The 22,875-nt window shown below is 39.9% G+C and overlaps 1 protein-coding gene across 2 annotated transcripts in view; it reads left to right on the top strand.

Annotated features, from left to right (window-relative positions):
- GTF2F2 (general transcription factor IIF subunit 2) overlaps positions 1–22,875 on the top strand; it is a 152,664-nt gene that overhangs the window by 126,825 nt on the left and 2,964 nt on the right. Inside the window, exons 7-8 of one of the 2 annotated variants that reach the window (XR_003791731.1) lie at positions 8,003–8,146; positions 21,880–22,128. Coding sequence is in view for 1 of the 2 variants with exons in the window: in XM_029210186.1 (XP_029066019.1) it covers positions 8,003–8,146; positions 21,880–21,999 (264 nt within the window). In the remaining variant the exon portion in view is untranslated. Of the gene's footprint in view, positions 1–8,002; positions 8,147–21,879; positions 22,435–22,875 lie in introns of those variants that run through there. The other variant, XM_029210186.1, reaches the window with a different exon arrangement.

Here is a 22,875-nt window from a genome sequence, read left to right on the forward strand (position 1 = left end):
ATCTCCTTGAAAAAAAGAGTTGTGTAAAAAGAATTGTGTGTTAAAAGAGCTTGTAGATTCTGATTATATCCTCCCCCTTCAATATTGACACTGCATTTAATATACTAAAGTTGGGAACCTCTAGGAATTTGTTGAATCCTGCATTTTGTAAACATTTGGACATCACATTCCCCATCCCCCATCCTTTCACGTAGCAAAAACAAACTATGAAAAATAATGGCTGTCAAAATAGGATTTACAAAAGGGCCCATTGGGGGAGGGGGAGATTTTGGAACTTATATTTTTCTTGGTTTTTACCTAATAAAGGAAAGAAATTGAGCTCTAGAAATATTTACAATGTGGATTGACCTTGGTACCCTTATGCAGTCCCTGTGCTAATCAGTCATTTTTCATTAGGGGAGTAGAAGTTGTACAGCGCAAGGACTTCCCTGGCTGTTTGGTGGTTAAGACTCCAGGCTTCCATCACAGGGGACACAAGTTCGATCCCTGATCGGGGAACTAAGATCCCACATGCCACATGGTGTGGCCAAAAAAAAAAAGAAAGAAATTGTGCAACACAGAGGCGTTGCCATTGGTGCTTTCAGCACCTCACGCTTTTGTTTTCAGCACTTTAGGTTTGGTGCTAAATTTAAGGATGTACAGGTTATAGTATCTATTATTAACTAAATTCAATCTCAAAAAGTGAATAAATGGCTTAAAAAGATTCCAACAGGGACTTCCCTGGTGGTCCAGCGGTTAAGACTTCACCTTCCAATGAAGAGGGTGTGGGTTCAATCCCTGGTCGGGCAGCTAAGATCCCACATGCCTCGCGGCCAAAAAACCAAAAAAACATAAAACAGAAGCAATATTGTAACAAATTCAATAAAGACTTCAAAAAAAAAAAAGATTCCAACAAAGAAACTGTAGATTAAAGATAATAGTAATGAAGCAAATATATATCAACATGAAAGTGGCAAAACTGACACTTCTCTTCTAAAACCATCTCTTGGAATTCCCTGGTGGTCCACTGTTTAAGACTCAGCACTTTCACTGTTGTGCGCCCAAGGTTCGATCCCAGGTCGGGGAGCTGAGATCCTGTGAGCCGTGTGGCATGGCAAAAAAAAAAAAAAAATCTCTTTTATTAGTCACTTTGTGAGGTAGAAACAGTGATGACGTGATCAAATCTGACAAGAACTTGGCCCTCCCGAAAAGGAAATTATCATTCTAAATATGGCTTGTGATCCCCTGTGTTTAATGATTCAGTTAGTGTCTATCATGGGAGAAGAAACAACTCCAGATATTTCAAGCCGAAAGGGACTTAAAGTAGGAAACTGGTTACAAATGGTTTACAGAATGGAATAACAAAAGTGGAAGGGCTGAGGTTGCCAGAGACGAGGAAGCTGCTGCTTCCAGAGGTGCTTCCACAGCGCAATAGAAGAAAACCGCCCTTCCTCCCGCTTCCTTCTTCCATTGGCAGAGCCCCAGCTGGGAACAGGCTGGCAGGGGAGTCTCGGAAGTGTGGCCTGCAGTCCCCCGATGCTGCTACCACCGCCGCCAAGGCTGGGAGCTGAAGGCTTATTGGAAATAATTTGACATAGTGACCCTTGACCTTTGTGTTGTACCATAAGTTGTATTAGCTGTTGCTGGTTCAAAGCCATCACAGTTTGCAATTCATTTAAAGACTAAGCATCCAGAACATGAAGACAGATCCACTGTGTTTTGAGAGCAAAACAAAAAAAAGTGTTTTGTAATTTTGACAAATTAAATTAAAACTTATTCCTAAAATAGTTTTATTTTTATTTCATCTCTTTAAATTTTTTGTTCTTGTATGCTTTATAAAGATAACTGTGCATACTAATACAGAATACATTTTTTAATAATTTACAAATATATATTCATATAGTTCATGCTTTACATTTTTTACTGATTGGGATTTCCCCAGTGGTCCAGTGGGTAGGACTCAGCGCTTTCACTGCTGAGGGCCTGGGTTCCGTTCCTGGTTAGGGAGCTAGGATCCCACAAGCTGCGTGGCGAGGGAAAAAAAATATTTTTTTTACTGATAGAGTTGTATAATCAAAATATAGAGTCAGCTGTTGTGTAAGATTCCTTTCAGCTCCCTCCAGCCCTGATTGCAACTAAGGGTGCTTGTGTATGTGTGTTCTGGTTGACATTGTGGACATCATCATCCAGCCTGTGTAAATGTCACAGTATTCTTATATGTAGTCTCCATCTTATGACCTTTCTCATAAGGAATCCCTTTTCTCATAAGGATTTGTGTCTTCTCTTGTCTAGACAGTGGTTCTCAATGCTGGCTGTACACTAGAATCACCTGGGAAGCTTTTAAAAAGAAAAATACCTCCAGAGATTGATTGTATTGATCTACTATGGAGGCCAACTGTCTTAAATTTTTAAGTTCCCTAGGTAATTCTAGCATTCCGCCACTGATCCACAGTTACAGGCATTTTTTATAGCTCTGTCTGCCATCTCCTGTTGGGGTGGGGAGCAAAAATGATGCCCGGGAGGAGACCAGGAAGTCTCTTTCCACTAAACCTAAGGCTTTTAAAAAGGTTTAGTATCTTCTCGTCTCTGTTATCATCAATCCCCCTCTATGCCCCACCCACCCCAGCTTGAAAAAAGATTTCTCTTTCCCTTTTTTTTCCTGGCAAGAGCTCTTAGTCTGAAAATGATAGAGAATTAGAAAAATTGAACTAGAAAACTACTGTTGGAGGTAATAGAACTATTACATAAAATCTTGAAGTAAACCCCCAGAAACTAAAAAGAAAATTTATTTTATGCATACTCTCTTTCCTTCTGTGTGGCAACCAACTGTGTTAGTCTTCAGAGCTAGGGTTGTTGGCGGTGGGGGGGGGGGTTTGCTTGGCTTTTTGTTTTGTTCTCAGGTATCTGTATGAATTTGGAATTTTGCTGATTAAAATGGATGCCTGCAGGACTGTATCTAAAGGCCTTTCGGCAATATTTGCCTACTGTAGTATATAGTGTAGTATAAGGATACATGCTTCGTTCATTTGAATTTGCACACCAAGGACTGATCAACTCAAAAGAAATAATTTCCTCCCAAGAGATAACAACACACTAAGCAGAAACAGGAGCATTGGGGGTGGGGGGGAGTCTTTCATAAGGATTTAAAATGCAAACCATGATATTCAAGGCTGTCATGCTCACTTAAAAAGTTAAAATACAAGCCTCCACAAAGACTGCCTTGACAAAGCAATCAAAATATTTCTGCAAACAACAAACTAGAAATTTACAGACATCTGTATTATAATACTTTAATTGGCAGTGGGTGGCATTTATAATTTTAGTCAGTGATTATTGTTTCAGTAATGATGGTTGAACAGCTCTATACCACATCCACAATGGATTTTCAACATTTGGTTGCGTTTTAGTCTTGAATAATTTGTTTTTCATTTTGAAAGTAAAATTGTATATGATGGATTTTTTGGATTGTAAAAATTTGTAACTAGAGATTAAATTTAATGTTCTTTCTGAATTGACGTTTATTTCTATGCAGCTGGTTACACTGTAGTCTGTGGTCATTGGGGGCAGATATAAGATCAGTAATTAAAATTCATATAATATAAAAGCTATTTCTAGTCCAGTAACTCTCCTACTAATATTTTGTGGTAGCTGCTAAAAGGTTAGAAAATATGACTGCTTTGAGTGTCATTTCCTTATAATGCCAGTACAAAACAAAATGCCCAAAGGGAAGAGAGCTAAAATGAGAAGAAATAGCATTATCTCAAAACAGTATTCTTCTCCTAAACTAGTTCATATCATTTGTAGCTTATTTGTAGAATTAATTTTATTTGTAGTACAAAGTTGTAAGTGCAATATTAAGATTGGCATTTCTACACTGTTTGGCTTAAAAGAGAAAAGTTACCTCAGGGATCTTAGTTTTGTCCTGAGTATGTTATTAATAACTAAATGATCATGGAAGTAATTTCAGTCCCTTTTTATAGTTACACATATATTGGAACTACCTGATACCACAGAGCAGAATTTGGGTTATGAGCCTGTCTTGGACATTATCAAAAAAGATTTAAATAATGCTGTACTGCAAAAATTTTGTTTTAAAACAGTCTTTTCTGTAGGTTATCCTATAGTACAGGCCCTGAGGGCATTAAAGAGATATATGTCTGGGTTTTCAGATTACACTTCTAAGTGTTTTTTTTTCTTTTGCAAATATTTGATTGATTGATTGAAGTATGGTTGATTTACAATGTTGTGTTAGTTTCAGGTGCGCTTTTAAGTGTTTTTATTTCACTAGTCAAAAGTAAAGTTAGGCTGCACTGTCCCCTGGGTTATTGAGCCATTGATAGACATGGTTAACACAGAAAGACAAGCATACAAGTCTAGTCTGTTTTCTCCGCAATTTAAAGAAGGAAAGCAGCAATGTTAAATACGGTGTTTTGAGATTGAAACATGTAAACCAAGATTTTTTTAAAAATTTCTGTGTAGAATTGGTGCTTTTCTCAGTACTCATTAACATTACAAATCACAACCTAATCTGACTCTTAATCTTATCCTCAGTATTTTTTTAATATTTATTTATTTATATTATTATTTGGCGGGTCTTAGTTGTGGCACACAGGATTTTTCGTTGCAGCACACAGGCTTCTCTCTACTTGTGGCGCGAGGGCTCCAGAGCGTGTGGGCTCAGTAATTGCGGTGCATGGGCTTAGTTGCCCCGAGGCATGTGGGATCTTAGTTCCCCGACCAGGGATCAAACTGGCGTCCCCTGTGTTGCAAGACGGATTCTTAACCACTGGATCACCAGGGAAGTCCCTTATCCTCAATATTGATTTTGAAGTTTCTTTCTAATTTATTCTAAATTCTTTTCTTCAATCCTTTTGGGTCTGACATATGGCTTTAGGGTTGGGACAACTTGATAACAAACACTTAAGTTTTTCTCTCCACTGCCAGCTAGAATGTATGCCCTCTCTGAACTGGGCCATCTTGCTTTACCAGCACTTTTCTTTACTTGAAAACATTTTTGTTCATCTTCCTAGCTTCTCGAGTCTTTTTTTTTTTTTTTTTGCGGTACACAGGCCCGTCACTATCGTGGCCTCTCCCGTTGCGGAGCACAGGCTCCAGACGCGCAGGCTCAGCGGCCATGGCTCACGGGCCCAGCCGCTCCATGGCATGTGGGATCTTCCCGGACTGGGGCACGAACCTGTGTCCCCTGCATCGGCAGGCAGACTCTCAACCACTGCGCCATCAGGGAAGCCCTCGAGTCATTTTACACAAGGAAGAGATGGCTAAAGGTGGAAGCTGAATATACCATAACTTCTGTTTCCTATTTCCTTAATTTAACTTTTTCCATCTTCTTTCAGCATAAATTAAAGCTGGGACAGAAGAGAAGACAGAATATCATACAACTGTAGCTCCATACTTAGAGTCCAAAGCCTAGCACTGGTCTTTTGCTAGGTCCCCACTTCTTTGTCTTGTTTTTCTTGAGGACCAATGGCTTTTCCCTGAATGAGATCCCACATCCCACTCAAGCCTGCGGGAAGGAAATAGGCTTTCCCCACTCCTCCTTAGTCTGATTCTATCTCCCTCTATTTTCTAGATACCAAGTTAAGTTTCTCTTAGTCCCCACTTGGTCAGAGTAAAGGGCTATAACATCTTCATCCCGTGGTCCAGACTTTCATACTCTTTTACCAGGCCCTCCTTTCTAGACTGTCCATCACAGTGGACAAAGCAAACCCTTTCAAATACAGTGCACCTGTGGAAGGGAATGTCAGGATGCAAACTAAGTACAAATGTAAGTAGGGGGAAATAATGACATATTTGAGACCTTGGTCAGCAAAGCAAGGCTTAAAGATTAATCCCTTAAGGCATTCCATGATCTCATTCTTCTTTTTAATCCAAAGACTGTTTGGATTTGTGGGTTTTGTCCTGGTCTGTCGTGATTTCTTTCTCCATCATACAGCCACTGTCTTAGTTCTTTCTATCCTTCTTTTGACCCGAGAGAAAGAAAATTCTTCCTTGAGTGGCCCTCAGGTAGATCTCTGTTGGTCTTGGCTATCTCTGCAGCCTCCTTTCTCTCAGAATTGGGGCAGAATCTGTAATTCTGCCTTTTTCCTTAAGTGCATTTTTTTTTCATCTGTTCTTCCATCTTCCTCAAATTGAGAAGGCATGGATTTCCCCCTTGGTCATGGGTTTCTCTGGTCTCTCCCCTCTGCAGTCTTGCTTCTAGCTCTTCTAGTCACTCTGCTCTTTAGCAATTCCTTTGTAACTGCCCACAGTTGTTTTCTTTCAGGCTCTTTCCACCCAGAAAATCTTGAGACTAGCTAGATTTCATTCCTCCCCAACAATACAGTCTGTGCCATGCATTTGCACTTTTTTTCAGCATCATGATCTTGTTCTAGGTAGCTCTGTGCTGTCTATTACTACATTACTACTATTACTACATTTAAAATGCTCAAGGCCCTGTCTGTACATTTTAATACACAAGCCCTAAGAAAGGGATACCTTTTGAAGGAGAGTGTCTTATTTGCCCCATATTTTAGTGCAATACCAAGCACCTAATCTATGCTTAATCTGTTGAGGAGATGAATGGGTTTTGAGTTTTACTCCCAAGATGTACATATCATAAAAATTAAGACATTCAATTTAGTCCTTTTTCCTTGTATAGCTCCTAATTTTATCTAATTGAAGGACAGATACTTGTTGTCAGAGTTACTTCTTGCCTCTAATTTGAAAGTCTCTGATATATTATTTAGTCTTGACATCAGTAGAAATTAGACTTTATCTTTTTACATCTCTATTGTTAAAATCCAGAGAATAAGCCTAACTATATGAAGCTGGAATTTGTGCCTGATTTAGTTGTACATTTGGAAACGTATTTCACTGCCTTGGAAGCTAGTCTCTAGATTATAGAGATGCACAGAAGATTGTTCTCTTGGCAGCTTTCACCCCCCCCTTCTGCTGCTGTATTTACCAGGTGGGCTGCTGCAGTTTATATACATGTCCTATAACATATAGTTCCTGAGGCTTTATCAAAATAAAGTTTTTCTTGGGCTTCCCTGGTGGCGCAGTGGTTGGGAGTCCGCCTGCCGATGCAGGGGACGCGGGTTCATGCCCCGGTCCGGGAGGATCCCACGTGCCGCGGAGCGGCTGGGCCCGTGAACCATGGCCGCTGGGCCTGCGCGTCCGGAGCCTGTGCTCCGCAACGGGAGAGGCCCCAACAGTGAGAGGCCCGCGTGCCGCAAAAATAAATAAATAAAATAAATAAAGTTTTTCTTAAAAAAAAAAAAAATTAAAAGCTTAATCAACTGACGTGAATGCAAGTAAGTTGCACGTTTTCAATAAAAAGGTAATTTTTTTTACAAATGCACATGTCTCTGGAAGGTAACACTAGGAGAGAGTTTATACACTCTCTTCACGTCACTGCTTACTTCATCTTACAGAAGAAGCAAGTTCAAAGAGGTCACACAGTTGGGAGGAGAAAAGGCCTCCTGTCACCTCCCATGTGCTTTCCTTTTTACCAATGTTCCCCAAACTTTTCATCCTTAGAGAACCTGTTCTGTGATCTGCCTGCCCCTCAACCCTCTTCCTGCCCTGAAAAACTCCAATTTTGAAAGATGTTGCCTACCAAACTGCATGTAGCAGATAAACTGTTTTACTGAATTTCGAGTAATCAAAAACAAAGAACTGCAAGTTAGACTTTGTGATCAACATGAGTTAACTGGTGGCCACGCTGAACTGATATAATTTCCGTAAAGAAAGGCTTTTTGCGAGGAAGTGGACACATTATGTAAAGCTTTAGGGAATAATGAAAACGGGTTACAGATGGGCTTTAACACCTTCTTGGAGCCTTAAAGTTCTGAGGAGCCCTGGGAGCAGTGAGGACCCCAGGTACTGAACCACGACCCTTTGACCTGCTGTTTTGCAGCTTAAAATCTAAGCGTCACGTGGAGGACTGAAAAGAGAGTGCCTGTGTTTCAGAGTGAGCATGTTGAATTAATGCCTTCCGGTTTTTTTTGCTTTTTGCACCTAGATTGAATATGAAAGGAAAAAGAAAGAAGATGGGAAACGAGCTCGAGCTGATAAACAACACGTTTTAGACATGTTGTTTTCGGCCTTTGAGAAGCATCAATATTATAATCTTAAGGACTTGGTAGACATCACAAAACAGCCTGTGGTATGTATATGCTCACATTGATCCTTTAAATACGTCCTGCTTCATTAATACAGCTTTCCTGAAGAGAAGTGTATTGTAAATGAATAAGTTCACTTGCACCTATGCTGATGTCAGGTTTTGTTTCAACACGGAAAAGATGTCTCAATGTAGCCTTTTTCCCCCTCCCTCCCTCCCTTCCTCCCCCTCCCTCTCTCCCTTCCTCCCCCCCTTTCTTCCCTTCCTTCCTTCCTTCCTCCCTCCCTCCTTCCCTCCCTTCTTTCCTCCCTTCCTTCATTTTGTTTTCTTACCTCAGCTTCATTGTTTTCAATTTTAAATACATTTAATATCAGTAGTTCCATATGAAGAAAAGGTGGATTTGTCCTCCTTTTGACTGATCCTTGACTTTAAGCCTGAAGTCTCTTTGTTTATATCATTTCTAGTCTGTCTTTTGTTCTCTTACCTCCCTCCAAAAAAGCTCAACTTCAAGAGTTGTATGGGTCTTTCACGGTGAATGTTTATCCCATTTTGTGAACTGTTCTCTGTGGATTTTTTTTTTTTTTTAATCAGAATCTATCTAGCACTAACATTAGGTCTTTTTAAACTTGAGCTGTACTGCCTCACAATGTTTGTTGAGATTATGATTGCGTTGGGCTATTCTCCATTTTCAAGGAAAATTTTAATAAATTGATGTTTTAGAAAGTTTTTGTTTGTTCTGTAAGTAATCATTTTTAATCACTTCTCCAGACTCTTGTGCCTATTTGCTAATAATTTGTGTTTCTAATCCATTTAAAATGTTGGTAACAAGTAAGGGATCTAAACCCTTTCTCCAGCCTTGGGTCACATTTCCTTCTATTTAACTTTCCCACACCTGAGGTTAGCAGAGTATCAAATTGAATTATATTTTAGTATTTTAAGTATTTAAATATTTTAGTATTTTAAGTATTTTACTTTACAGGTTCTTAAAAATTAGATGGAAACCCCCTTGTTTTTGTCCTCTTACCCACTTTGCTTTATTATTTTGTCCGCTTTGCCAGGATACTCAAGAATATGTTAATTCTAACTGCTCCATTTATTTGCTTCAGAATATGTAACAAGATAACTGCTTTTGTAAAATATTTTAACATAAACGGCTTGGTATAATTTTTTTCTGATTTATTCAAAGCTTTAGGAAATTATTTCTGAAACTTTAGTATTGATGGTACGGCTTCCCACTTCTGTAGAGATTTCTTTACTGTTATATTTCATCCTTTCACTTTTTCATTAAGAAAGAAATTTGAATTCCAAAAGACCTAAGTACTTTGTTGTTGTTTTTTTTACCAGAGAGGAGGAAAGTGCTCTTGCCGGCTGTATTATCAACTCATCTTAATGACTTCGCTCCCTTCAGCATCAAAGCCTTAGAAACAGCATTCCAAGCTAGATAAAAAATTTGAAATAGAATAATTCATAAGCTAAGCTCTGTTTCTTCTGGTTTTAATGAAGTTTACCTTTGTATTTTATATATACATGAAAAGGCCATTCCAGAAATTCTAGATGCAAACAGTATATTCTCATAGAATAACACACACACACACAAAATTAGATATGGGAAAATAAGTGTTTGTAGAGGGCCATTCAGATGATACTAGGGAAAGCACTTTCTTTGCCCTTAACATGGGATGACATATTTTTAGAGTTTACTCATTTTGCATCAAAGAAAAGGGATAACTAGTATTTCTCTCAATCTTTGTTCTTCGGATAATTTTTACATGGTGGAACTCAGTGAATCTCTTATAACAGAGCTGCTTAATTCATGGTCAGTAGATGGGCTTTAGGAGATCCAGCAACCCCCTGAATATGTACAAAAATGTGTGGATTTTTCTGGGGAGCAGATTTATAGTTTATATCAGATTCTCGTAGAGAGCCTGGGAACCTCAAAGAGCTTGAGAACCACTGATCTAGAAAGAATTATTTTATAATAGTTTTATTATTTAGGGACTAAATTGCCTCGGCAAGCGTAAAGTTTTTGAAGGCAGGTTTGTATATTATTCATATCCCTAAATATTCATACATTCCACAACACAAACATAGTAGCAATTCAGTAATTGATTTAAGAATCAGGAGATGGCCCATCCTCTGTATTTAAAGACCACCGTATTTTCCTCAGATGGATTTTGACAGGCCTCATGTCGTTTATGGCAGGAGCAGGGTAGAAAGAGCCATCTCAAGAAAGCATGGAATGCCAGAGCTACCGTTATCCTCGCATAGAGGGGAGGAGAGGACAGGAAGTGGTCAGCATGGATTCCAGTCCTGCCATTTACCTCAGTGGGATCTGGAGAAGTCACTTCCATTGCTAAAATTGAGGAGTTGGACTGGATAATCCTTGTGAGCCCTTCCAGCTCTCCATCTGTGATTCTTTCTTTCTCCTATTTCATCTCCTCCTCTCCACCTCCCACTCACATTTGAACTGAGTTGGCAAAGCCCCTTGACCTAGAAAGAAAGTGGCCAGAGCCCAGCTCTCCTCTGTGTAGGTAACTATCCCCCTTAAAAGGTTCACAGGGCATAAGTCAGTCTGTACTAATGGTCATGAATATACCCTTATTAATTTGATTTTAGTCTGAGCAATACCAAGAGAATAAAGGAACCCAGTGTCGCATGAAGGTCAGTGATCCAGGAAAGAGATTTCCTGGTATGATGGAAAGAGCACAGGACTGTAAGTAATAGGATCTCAGTTCAAGTCCCAGCCCTGTCATTTAGCCAAAGAGTCCTAGGTATTTAAATGCATTTAATGTTTAATACATTATATAATTTAATATTTAATTTACTTAATATATGACATTCTTAATATAAAATTTACCAATATATTCAAATTAAATGTTTATCATATTACACTTTGTAAATATGTTTTTAAAATACCTAGTTTACAGGATCCTTATAATAATTAATGTTTATGAAAGTTGCATTTGTCAACAGCAAAGTATTTTACTATTATTATTAGTGTTATTAAACAAATTTTTGAGCCCTGTGTAAAAGGGAAGAAAAGAGATCTTTGTGTTAATCAGTTCTTTAGTATATGCATTTAATGACATGCTCTTGTTTTCTTTTTTTAATTAATTAATTTATTTATTTATTTATTTTGGCTTCGTTGGGTCTTCGTTGCGGTGCACAGGTTTCTCATTGTGGTGGCTTCTCTTGTTACGGAGCATGGGCTCTAGGGGCCCACGGGCTCAGTATGTGTGGCACGTGGGCTCTAGAGTGCGTGGATTTCAGTACTTGTGGCACGTGGGCTCAGCAGTTGTGGCTCGTGGGCTCTAGAGCACAGGCTCAGCAGTTGTGGTACACCGGCTTAGTGGCTCCACGGCATGTGGGATCTTCCTGGACCAGGGCTCGAACCCGTGTCCCCTGCATTGGCAGGCAGATTCTTAACCACTGCGCCACCAGGGAAGTCCCTGCTCTCGTTTTCTGATGGCCCCCAATGCCACTTTCGATACCGAGTTTCTAACCATGAAGTGTATTGCTTTAATACATCCTCTTTGTTATCAACGCTACCACTGTATTCTTAAGTTACCATCTGCTTTCTGACCTTTAGAATGTCATTTTTGACATGCTGAGTGAATCTGAAGTATTTTCTTGTTTTTCCAGTTCCTTCCCTTCTTATTCTTCTTCCTAAAAACCTTCACTTCTACAAGCAAAATTATTGATTAGAGAAACTGCCCTTAAGGACTAGCCTTTTTCTCTCATTCGCCGGTGTGTGACTTGCATAAGCAACCAAAGAATTAAAGTTACTCATTAAGGGCAAATAAGCCAACTTTATTAATATGCCAGGCTCTGGTAACTGATAAAAAGTTGGAAACACGGTATCCATTTAAAGAAGTGTTTTTATGCAGTTTAAATTTTGACTTTTTTTTCCCCTCTCTAAAGTAAACTATCAGAGGAAGCCTATTATTTCTCTCCTGGCAGTCTTTGCTCTTTCACCTTGAATGTGTTACGTCTAGTCTTTCTTCATATTTTATTATATCTGTAAAATAGAAGCATAATATCATTTCCTTCAAAAGTACAAACCAGGGCTTCCCGGTGGTGCAGTGGTTGAGAGTCCGCCTGCCGATGCAGGGGACACGGGTTCGTGCCTCGGTCCGGGAAGATCCCACATGCCGTGGAGCGGCTGGGCCCATGAGCCATGGCCGCTGAGCCTGTGCGTCCGGAGCCTGTGCTCTGCAGCCAGAGAGGCCACAGCGGTGAGAGGCCCGCGTACCGCAAAAAAAAAAAAAACCACTAGGAACTGTATATAATTGCTCCCTTTGAAACACCAAACTGCGAAGACCATTTTGAGCCCTAGCATACTGTTCTCTTAACACAGCACCCATTTCCCAGTGTTTCTCTAAACATCCATTTCTATTAGAAGTGTCGTCGAAAATCAGCTCTAATTATAACTGAACCTCTTCATTTCCTTATGCTCTAAATCCACTCAATTTTACGTCAAGATTCAGGGAAGTTTATCTTTAATTATTGATGACCCTTCTAAATCAGCAGCCCCAATCATGTCGATCCAGTGGACCATTTACTTTTTAATTCAGTGTATGTAATTGAACAATTTGCATGCTTTTATAAAGTAAGTTCAAATCAACAAGAAAAATGAGGCAGAGATTTGCATGGCTTTGATTGTGAAGCAGCTTGGTACCCGCACTTCAAATTGCCTAGCGCTAAATAATGCTGAACAGACTTGTTTATTTGCCCAAAGTAAGCTTTTGATAAAACCGATGCAGCGATAAGGTAGTGTTAACATAATCCTCAGACTTTGTTTCCAGACAGGCGTAAATAAATGCTTGAACAGAAATAAGTGAAATTCGGCATCAGTGAGATACAAGAAGATATGCTTTTTTAAAGGATAAAATAGCTAGGGAATTTGATATCCTGAGCATTTCTCCTGTCAAAAAAATAAAATTTTATTTACAAGTATATGCTCCTATAGATCTGTGAATTGGTAGGGACTCTTTCAGCTGCAAGAAAGAGAAACTCAGCTCAAACTAGCTTAAACAAAAATAGAATTTATAGGTTCCTGTAGCTGGGAAGTTCAGGAATGCATATTGCTTTAGACATGGCTAGATCCAGCTACTAATATTATTTAGTTAGAACTGTCCCTCCCCATCTCTCCACACCTTTCCTCATCATTCTGTGTGTTGTCTTTATCCTTAGGCAGGATCTTGCCATGTGGTAACCAAAGTGGCCTCCTGAAGCACCTCACAGCTAGCAGCCTCAAAGCAGGAAGACAGTCTGTCCTGATGATTCCAGCAAAAGCTCAGGGAGGATTTGAATTGCCCTGATAGGGGTTGTATGCTTATTCCTGAGCCAAGGGTACGGAGTCCATCGGCCGAGCCTGCCGCCTCTCCCACCCGTGCGCCACACTGCTTGGCACAGAAGTGGTACCTGATGAGTCGCAGTCATTTGCTTGTTATCTCAAATTTAGTTTGTTGAAAACAGAACTCTTGATTTCTACACCCCTCCAACCCCGACCCCCCAGACTTCCCCATTGCAGTGACACCACCATTCCCCAAGTTACTCAAGCCAGACATCTGTACTCCTGTTTCCTCTTCATGATATCTGTATTACACATTATGGTACATATATATCATATATATGCTATATATCTCTGGGTCAGGATCTTAAAAGTAATCCTAGAGATAATCTAGTCTGAGTTATAGTCCCAGAGAAGGAAGTTGCCTAGTGGCTTGAAGGCATCTCTTACCACATTGCCTCTTCTATTCAGACATGTGTATACAACCAAAGACAAGCAAAGAAAATGTTTTTCTGACAATAGGAGCCCCTTTTTAATGAGCAGGGGGGAAGCTAATTTCTCTCTCAGGCAGACTGCTTTCAAATGTCTGTGTTATTAAGAATCACCAGGCTTCCCTGGTGCAGTGGTTAAGAATCCACCTTCCAATGCAGGGGACACGGGTTCGAGCCCTGGTCTGGAAGGTCCCACATGCCGCGGAGCAACTAAGCCCGTGCGCCACAACAACTGAGCTTGCGCTCCAGAGCCCGCGAGCCACAACTACTGAAGCCCGCACGCCTAGAGCCCGTGCTCCGCAACAAGAGAAGCCCCCGCAATGAGAAGCCTGCGCACCGCAAGTAAGAGTAGCCCCTGCTCGTCCTAACTAGAGAAAGCCCACGTGCAGCAACAAAGACCCAACGCAGCCAAAAGTAAAAATTAATTGATTAATCAATTTTTAAAAATTGTATCGTTAAAAAGTTGAAACCAACTTAAAAGAATCATCATCGTTAATCTAAGCTAAGTACATAGAGAATGGAATCTAAGCTTTATCTTAGCTCATTCAGTTTCTAATCCAAAGTAAAAATGGGTTTTTAAATTTTTTTATTTTTAATTTTTTAATGAATTTATTTATTTTTATTTATTTATTTATTGCCTGTGTTGAGTCTTCTGTTGCTGCGCGCGGGCTTCTCATCGCGGTGGCTTCTCTTGTTGTGGAGCACAGGCTCTAGGCGCACGGGCTTCAGTAGTTGTGGCACGTGGGCTCAGTAGTTGTGGCTCGCAGGCTCTAGAGCACAGGCTGAGTAGTTGTGGCATACGGGCTTAGTTGCTCCACGGCATATGGGATCTTCCTGGACGAAGGCTGGAACCTGTGTCCCCTGCATTGGCAGGCGGATTCTTAACCACTGTGCCACCAGGGAAGTCCCCAAAATGGGTTTTTTTACGTGTTTGAAGTTTATTCCCAAATGTACTACTGAATAATGCTGTTTTTATTATAATTTCTTGTTCTGACATGTGCTTTCCCTTTTTTACATGATTCCTTTTTTTTCTTTTCCCCTGAATCTTTATCATTTCCTTTCTATTCTCTCTTCATGTCTCCTATAACTGGAAGTTTTCAGTTTTGAGTGGTACTACCAAAACTAAAAAGACCACCAATTTCCCAGCAGAGCATATTAGCTAGTGACAGCCCTCTGTGAGACTTTTTTTTTTTTTTTTTTTTTGCTGCGTCAGCTCTTTGTTGCGGTGTGTGGGCTTCTCTCTAGTTGTGGTGCGCGGGCTCAGTAGTTGTGGCACGTAGGCTTAGCTGCCCCGCGGCATGTGGGGTCTTAGTTCCCCGACCAGGGCTCAAACCGACGTCCACTGCGTTGGAAGGCAGATTCTTAACCACTGGACCACCAGGGAAGTCACGAGACTTCCATTGTAAAAAATAATTATTTGCAGCGGCTGGTTAACTTAGTTGGTTAGAAGGTGGTGCTAAAAAATAACAATTTGCTTGTGAATTTGAGCCTTAATTAAAAGCTTTAGAATATGAAATGTCATACTAAAATAAATTATTAACTATGTTGAATATAAAAGGATAAAAGTTGAGCACATTTATGAAATTTTAATGCTTTCCTTATGAGTAGAAGGTTCTAATAACTAATAGATTTACTACTAATGAGTTTATTATGAAATAGTAACGTTTTCTCTTTTAATTTATTGTACGGTTTGTTTCAGCCTTTTTACTGTTTTTTCTTTTTTACCTTATTTCTGCGTGGGGTAAAATTGGGGGTGAATTTACTAACATAACCAATTGAGTCCATATTTTACGTGAGATATTACGTAGGTAAAAGCAATATCTGACATAGGCTCCCAGTATGCAAAATTGGGCATTATTTACATACAGAATTTACATAGAGTTTTAAATTAAGCAGTAGGGCACACAATTTATGTTTATTCTGAAAAGTGTCATTATTCATAAAATCTCTTTCTCCACCCTTCCAGTCCCATTTAATTTTAAAGGGAGGGAAAAGTAAATGTTTAAGCTCATTAACTGCTTTCTCCTGATTATTTAGTCCCTGAGCAAGCTAGAAGGAAGGACTTGTTTTAAGTTTGCCATCCTTATGGGAATTATCTTATCCATGGCTCACGGGCCTAGCCGCTCCGCGGCATGTGGGATCTTCCTGGACCGGAGCACGAACCCATGTCCCCTGCATCGGCAGGCGGACTCTCAACCACTGCGCCACCAGGGGAGCCCCATCAATCCTTTTTTAATCCTTAGCCAGCAAACCTTTTATCTACTATTGCCTTAAAGTAAAACTTTACTATCTATTCCAAATATTTTAAGGGTGAATAATGCTTCATTGTTGAGAATACTAGCTAATTTCCTAAAAATTCTTTATGGTAAAATATATACCTAAAGAGTCTCATTGCTTGCCATTTAATTTCTAGCAATATTTTCAAGTGGACTAATAATAACTCTGCCAGTTGATATCTTCTTATTTTTTGTACGTTGTAAAACTACTTGTCACACCAAATGCACTAATAGGTAGTTTCCATGGTTCTAAATGCAAGAATTCATGTTTATATTTCAATAGGAATTTTTTTCATCTTCATTAAGTTTTAGATATCTTTGTATGTTCCTAGTTAACACTTTTAACATTAACTATATGAATATATGTATGTTTTTTTCCCCCAGTTGGAAGCCGTCATATCCCAGCCTTGGAATACCTAGCAGTATTCCAAGGTTAAGTTATGTTTAGCATACAAATAAACTAATACAGTTTAGAAAGCATGTCTTTAAACATATAGTTAAAATTAAAAGTTTTGGCCCAAAGGAAGTAAACTTTATCTGAAATATGGAAGTATGTGAATCATTTGCGACTAACTGCTGGACAGATGAAGTGTTAACTAAAAGTAAGATGATTTACCAGCACATGAATATTAATCCAGTGATAAATTTCTTCTTTAGAATTTGGATTAAGCCATAAAGTAGGGCTGGGGGTGGGTAGAGTTTGTGGCTTGGCCATTTCATTACCGATCATCTCTCTGCTTCTTAGAGTTTTACAAAGGGAGGAATGCAGCCTGTGGGACCCTGAGAGGAGGACAGGATGGATACTAGTATAAAAACAGAGGTGAAACCAGAAGGAAAAGAGGAGAAAAGTGCTGAGATGGCCCATGTTCCAGAGATGCCCTCAGTACCATCTTCCCTCTCCTGTTCACAGTTCTCTCTGTCTAAAGGAATGAAACATAGGTTGCCTTTGTTCACAGCTTATGTATAATGTGCAGTTTGTTTATCTTTTTAATGAAAGAATTTTGTGCCTTGGAGCCACTAACATCTTCATCAGTAAGTCCTCTGTTCTGTTAACCTTGTTTAAAGGAGTCACAGTTAGTCACATGAAAATCACATAAATATGAAGTGATACTTTGAAATTATCACATAACTGATCATGAATGCCCTTGCCTCCTGGGTCACTTTATAAAACTCAGGTAGCAGTTTCCCTTTGGTGACTGTTAACCAGTGCCATCTTTGGTATTGATTTACATGATGCACATTTATTCCGACCTTTTTGGGAAGACTTTGTGATGATAAGTCTAGTAGGGTTATATCTTTAGCTTATCTAAAGCATTATTATTTGGTGATCAGCTCTCTGTCAAAGATACATGTTTTTTTTATCAACTTCTAGGAATTTAGTTAGTCTGTCATTATGTATGTTAATGCTTAACACTCAAATGCCCGATAAAATGAAATGCAGATAAATCTTCCATTTGGCTGGCAGAGCAGTAGAGGAAAAGATGGTATGAAAAATGGCAGAGGTGGAAGCTGGTAAGGAGGGAGAAGAAGAGAGGCTAAAATAGTAGGCTGCTGTGCCCTGTGACTCTACACAGGTTTGTCTTGATCTTGGGGGGGGATCAGGAATTTGATCTGTGAATTTCCACCTTTTTGTCTTGATCCACACATGCACACCACATCCTACTCACTAGACCTCTCTGCTCCAGTATGTGCTTTGCCTTTCCCTTGCAAGGAAGGTGTAATGTTCTATCCCCTTTTTCTCTGCATTCAGGCTTGCTGTAAATACCCTCCCACACATCTCTTTGATGAAGAATTGCTGGACCTGAGCCAATTTATTATTTCAGATCTTGTTCTGCAGAACTGCCCACAGTTGGTAATGAGAAATCTTTCCAATCCTACGTGACATAAAGGTGACCTACTCAGTTCTGGAATCTGGTGTTTAAAATACAAGTGATGAGGCAAAAGATTAAATTGCAAAATCAGTGTTTAGAATTAGTAAGAGGAGAACTAGTTTCCCTTGATCCCTGCAGAGACTTGCCATTCGGTTCAAATGATCAAATGTACATCCTCACAGAACCTAACATCTTGACTCCGGCTGGGTTAGGTGCCCCTTCCAAGTGCTCCCATAATGTCCTGTGTGTTATGTCCTATTACTGTGCTTCTGTTTTAGTTTATGATTGCCTGCTTATATGCCTTTGTTTCCCCCATTTAACACCCTGATCTTAAACTGTGAACTCTGTGAGGATGACAGCAGACTGTGTGCCACTCAGCCTGATACTAGAATAAATATTAGTGTGAAGGTATACATTTTTTAAAAGGAAAGTTAGATTACCAATTAATCTTTAATCCTGCTAAAACCTTTAAAATCTCCACCTCGGACTTCCCTGGTGGTGCAGTGGTTGAGAGTCCACCTGCCGATGCGGGGGACCCGGGTTCGTGCCCCGGTCCGGGAAGATCCCACATGCCGCAGAGCGGCTGGGCCCGTGAGCCATGGCCGCTGAGCCTGCGCGTCCGGAGCCTGTGCTCCACAATGGTAGAGGCCACAACAGTGAGAGGTCCGCGTACCGCAAAAAAAAAAAAAAATCTCCACCTCAGTTGGCTTTGTCTCAAATAATATTTTAGCAGTATAATACAGATTTTAGTAGTAAATGTCATTCAGATTCAGGTAATACAGTTTAATCAATTTTTATTTCTCAAACCGGGTCATTGCCCTATATGTTAATGAGATGAAAAATGAAAACAACTAGAATTAGAGGTTTATTCCTTTGGGCCTTCTAAGTGATCTCCCCACAGCCAACCACACCGTCCAAAACCCTCTTAGCTCCTTACTCTTAAGCACACCCATTTCACTCACTGTCAGTGCGCTGCAGCTCTGATGTGCAGTCGGGCCCTGCAGTGGGAGCACAGGGTTTGATGGGAGAGATAGACATGTACACAAACAGTTATAATATAGTTGAGGGCTCTCCCTGAAGTATGTACAGTGTGAAATGTAGATCTGAGAGGTAGGACCATTAGGGAAAGTTTCTCTGAGAAAGTGACATTTGTGCTGAGTCGGAAAGGATGAGGAGTTCAGATCTGAGAGAAGGGGATGCGCATTACAGGGAAAGGGTAGGGCACATGGAAAAAACCAAGAGCATGCAGACGCAGAAATGGCAAGTGCACGTATGGGGAGGTATTAGAGAAAGAGGCCAAAGGGCAAACACAGACCTGGGTGGATGCCTGTGAAAGAATTTGGAATTTAACCTGTAGGCCAAAGGGGAAGTCAGAGAAAATTCTGAAACAGAGAAATGACATAATCTCACTGTTCTCTACCTATGTCTTTCCTTCAAGGATTTTCTGACCTTGTTTTTCTCTATTATTACTACCACTTTCTCTGCTAATGCTTTGTGCCAAGTTAATTCATTTAGTTATAGTAGAATGGTCTTAGGTTGCAGTTTGGAACATTCTCAAACTTCAGAAGTTTGCCCCTCCCTCCCCAAAAGATTTCCGTACCATGCTAGATATGGCGACCCTCATCCCATCGTGTTACCTGACAGATTGGCAGACTGTGACTGTCTCATTGCATTCCTATTGTTAGAAAAGGAAAAAGAGCAACATCTTTATAAAAAACAAATAACTCCATAACCTTATTATACTATTGATAGTTTAATAAAGTGAGGATGGGCTATACATGAAGACAACTGAATTTGTACCCTTAAGACTTTCTGAATATTTTGTGTTTAACCCTTTCTAGGCTTTTCATCTTCTGTATCCAGATTATAAATGACCCTGCTAGACTGGAAGTGAAGAGCATCTGTCAGGCAGCCACCATGCTCCTGGCGCTTGCTCTGTTCATTTTTGACCCATCACAGTGCATCCACAGTTGCATGATTGTTTGTGCCCAGGGTCTGGCCATTCTCACAATAAACCATTCTTTGGAATTTTACAAAGAAGTCATTCATGGCACCTAAACTGAAAATCAAAGCCCAACCCATCATTTTCCACTTATGAATCCTGTTTATTAGAAAGTAGTTTACGAACAGTGTCCCATTTTTTTCGATGCAATCTAAAGTAGCAGATGGCAGGCGTGCACATTACCTGGCCGTCTGAAGCTCACCTGAGTAATTCGCTTACTCAGTACGGGTGGGTCCTTCGGTGAAGCCAGCTGCAGAAGGTGTGGGAGGCAAACAGGCCTTCTCCTGGGGAAACCCAGGCCTCCTTTGGTTCATTGCTGCCACCTGCTGGGACCTGGCTGCCGGGATGGGGAGGCTGCTCCAGCGAGAGCTGAGCCATCCAGGGCTGTTTGAGGGACCCGTATGTAGTTCCAGTGCTGAACAGGTGGCCCTAAATGGAAGTACTTTATCAGCTGTAGAGCATTATACCAGTCTGTGTAAGGTGGTGTTAGGTCACGTTGATTCACGCATACTCTTCAGCGACAGTGAGGCTGAGAAAACTAAGTAATACTTCGAGGACCCAAAGGTGCCAGACTATTAGAGCCAGAAGAATCCCCTAAGCAGATGCTGAGGATTTTAGTGTAGTTAAATCAGGCTCCTGGGGGCTTGTGAAATGCATAGTCCCGTGCCTAGCCCCAGAGATTTTGATTCGCTATCTCTAAACTGGGGCTTATCTCACAGGCTCCCCATGAGGTTCTGATGCAGGTAGTCTAGCACCACACTTGAGAAAGGCACTGCCTTAAACATTATCAAGGTAAGAGCTTCTCAGCCATTTTTCTAATTAGTGCCTCATTTCAGTACATATTAAAAATTTACATAATATTACATCTTCCATCCATGGGATGGGTCACTGTAATGTACCTGTGACTGGTTCTTTGAAGCATACACATAAAAATTATTGTTGGGTTCGTTTGTTCTGCAGTAAAAAAAGAAAAAAAAAGTCCGCTTTAAATGATTAACTTTTCTGTCTTCCCCAAGAAGGAAGTACTGTAATTTGTACTGATCAGTTTATAGTGAAATGCTTTTTCACCTTGGGCTTTGGCAAGCAACGGTGGGGTTTGATACTACATTTGTCATAGCCATCATTTTCATGACTGTAGTAAGCGTTTGGGTAATACTGAATTTTCAGGTGCCTGAAATACCATAATGCAGTGTTCTGCCTTCCATCGTCACTCACCTCTTTCCTTTGGTGGAGCCAAGCACAAGAAAGCTGCAGCCCCCAGAAGAAAAATAAGTGGCCCAATAGCAAGTTTGAGAACTCACCTTAGAACTGAGAATTCTGGGTACCTATCATGTGCTCGCTTCATAGAGTATTAATGTCCCAAAGATATATGTCATTTTTTTAATATATGCTCCTGCTTCTGAAACAACTGTTTCCAATCCACGAATAACCCTATCTGACTGTGAACTCAGTGATGCCACTGAACTCAAGGGCAGATCACACTTGGTGTGCTGTGTAATCTTAATAAATTAAGCGCCAGCAAATTTTCTAGTGTATTTTCATCTAGACTTTTTTTTCTTCTTTTTTTTTTTTTTTTTTTTTTTTAGCTCTCAAGGTTGCTGGCGTTCAGGACTTCCAACCCCTTTAATGCAAATGATCATATATTTAACGCAGTTTTCATGTATTGTATGCATGGAGTCAAAACAGCAGTTTATTGAACTTCTTTATAGAGAAATCTTGTCGAACTTTCAGGATCATAATTTTTATTACTAATAAAAGTGTGGTTTGATATATCATTTTATTTTAAATCTTGTTTCCTGCGTTCATAATCTCATCTGTCAAGGTTATTTTGTTTTTGTTTTTCAGTCGTACCTGAAGGAAATCTTAAAAGAAATTGGTATTCAAAATGTAAAAGGGATCCACAAAAACACGTGGGAGCTGAAGCCAGAGTACAGACATTATCAAGTAGAAGAAAAGAGTGATTAAGAAGACTCGAAGCCTGCCTGCTAACAGAACAACTAAAGGGTGATGCGCTAAGCAAATGGCCTTGATACGTGAAATCCTTGAGCACCATCTGTTATAGGGGGAATATGACTGGTACTTTAATTTCTCTAGGTAAATTTTTTAAACAATAATTCTTGTCAAGTTGCTTAAGTGATTTTTGAGGAAAAAGAACACATTTATTTATATACTTAATCAGATTATTCATGATGCGGTTGGGGGTTGAAGAAGGCTTTTCTTTTTAAATATTAACTTTTAAAATGTAAAATTAGGAAATGTTTTCTAAATGAGGACTCCCTGTACTTGTTTCTCTCTGAGGAGCTGAGGTAATACAGATCCAAACCGAATGGCATAGCAGGAAAAAAGTAGTCAACTACAGAAACTCTCAAAAGGAATTAAAAAGAGTTCCTTCGTCTGAAATTGTCGAAGAACAAAGCTGTCTTTATTTTTTTTAACAGGTGTCTGTGTTTCATGTTCACGCACATTAATGAAAGGATAGCATTTATGTTTGTACTAAGATAGCTGTCTTCACCATTAGCTTATTTTACCCTAGCGATAGTGACATGAGAAATGGAAAAAATCATGGTCAATTAGTCTTTCTTTCTTTCTTCTTTTAAAATAATTAGAAATTGGGAATTCCCTGGCCATCCAGTGGTTAGGACTCCGCACTCTCACTGCTGAGGGCCCAGATTCGATCCCTGGTCGGGGAACTAAGATCCCACGAGCCCTGTGGTGTGGCCACAAAAAAAAGAAAAGAATAAAATCATTAGAAATTAAATACTTTTCCAGTTCAAGATATTTATCCCCCACCCAGATTATAAGTTTCTCAAAGACTGACTTTGCCCCCCGAGCTTTTCCTGC

Source organism: Monodon monoceros, unplaced genomic scaffold, assembly GCF_005190385.1.
Source record: "Monodon monoceros isolate NGI ecotype Baffin Bay Population unplaced genomic scaffold, NGI_Narwhal_1 Super_Scaffold_8, whole genome shotgun sequence".
Taxonomy (NCBI): domain Eukaryota; kingdom Metazoa; phylum Chordata; class Mammalia; order Artiodactyla; family Monodontidae; genus Monodon; species Monodon monoceros.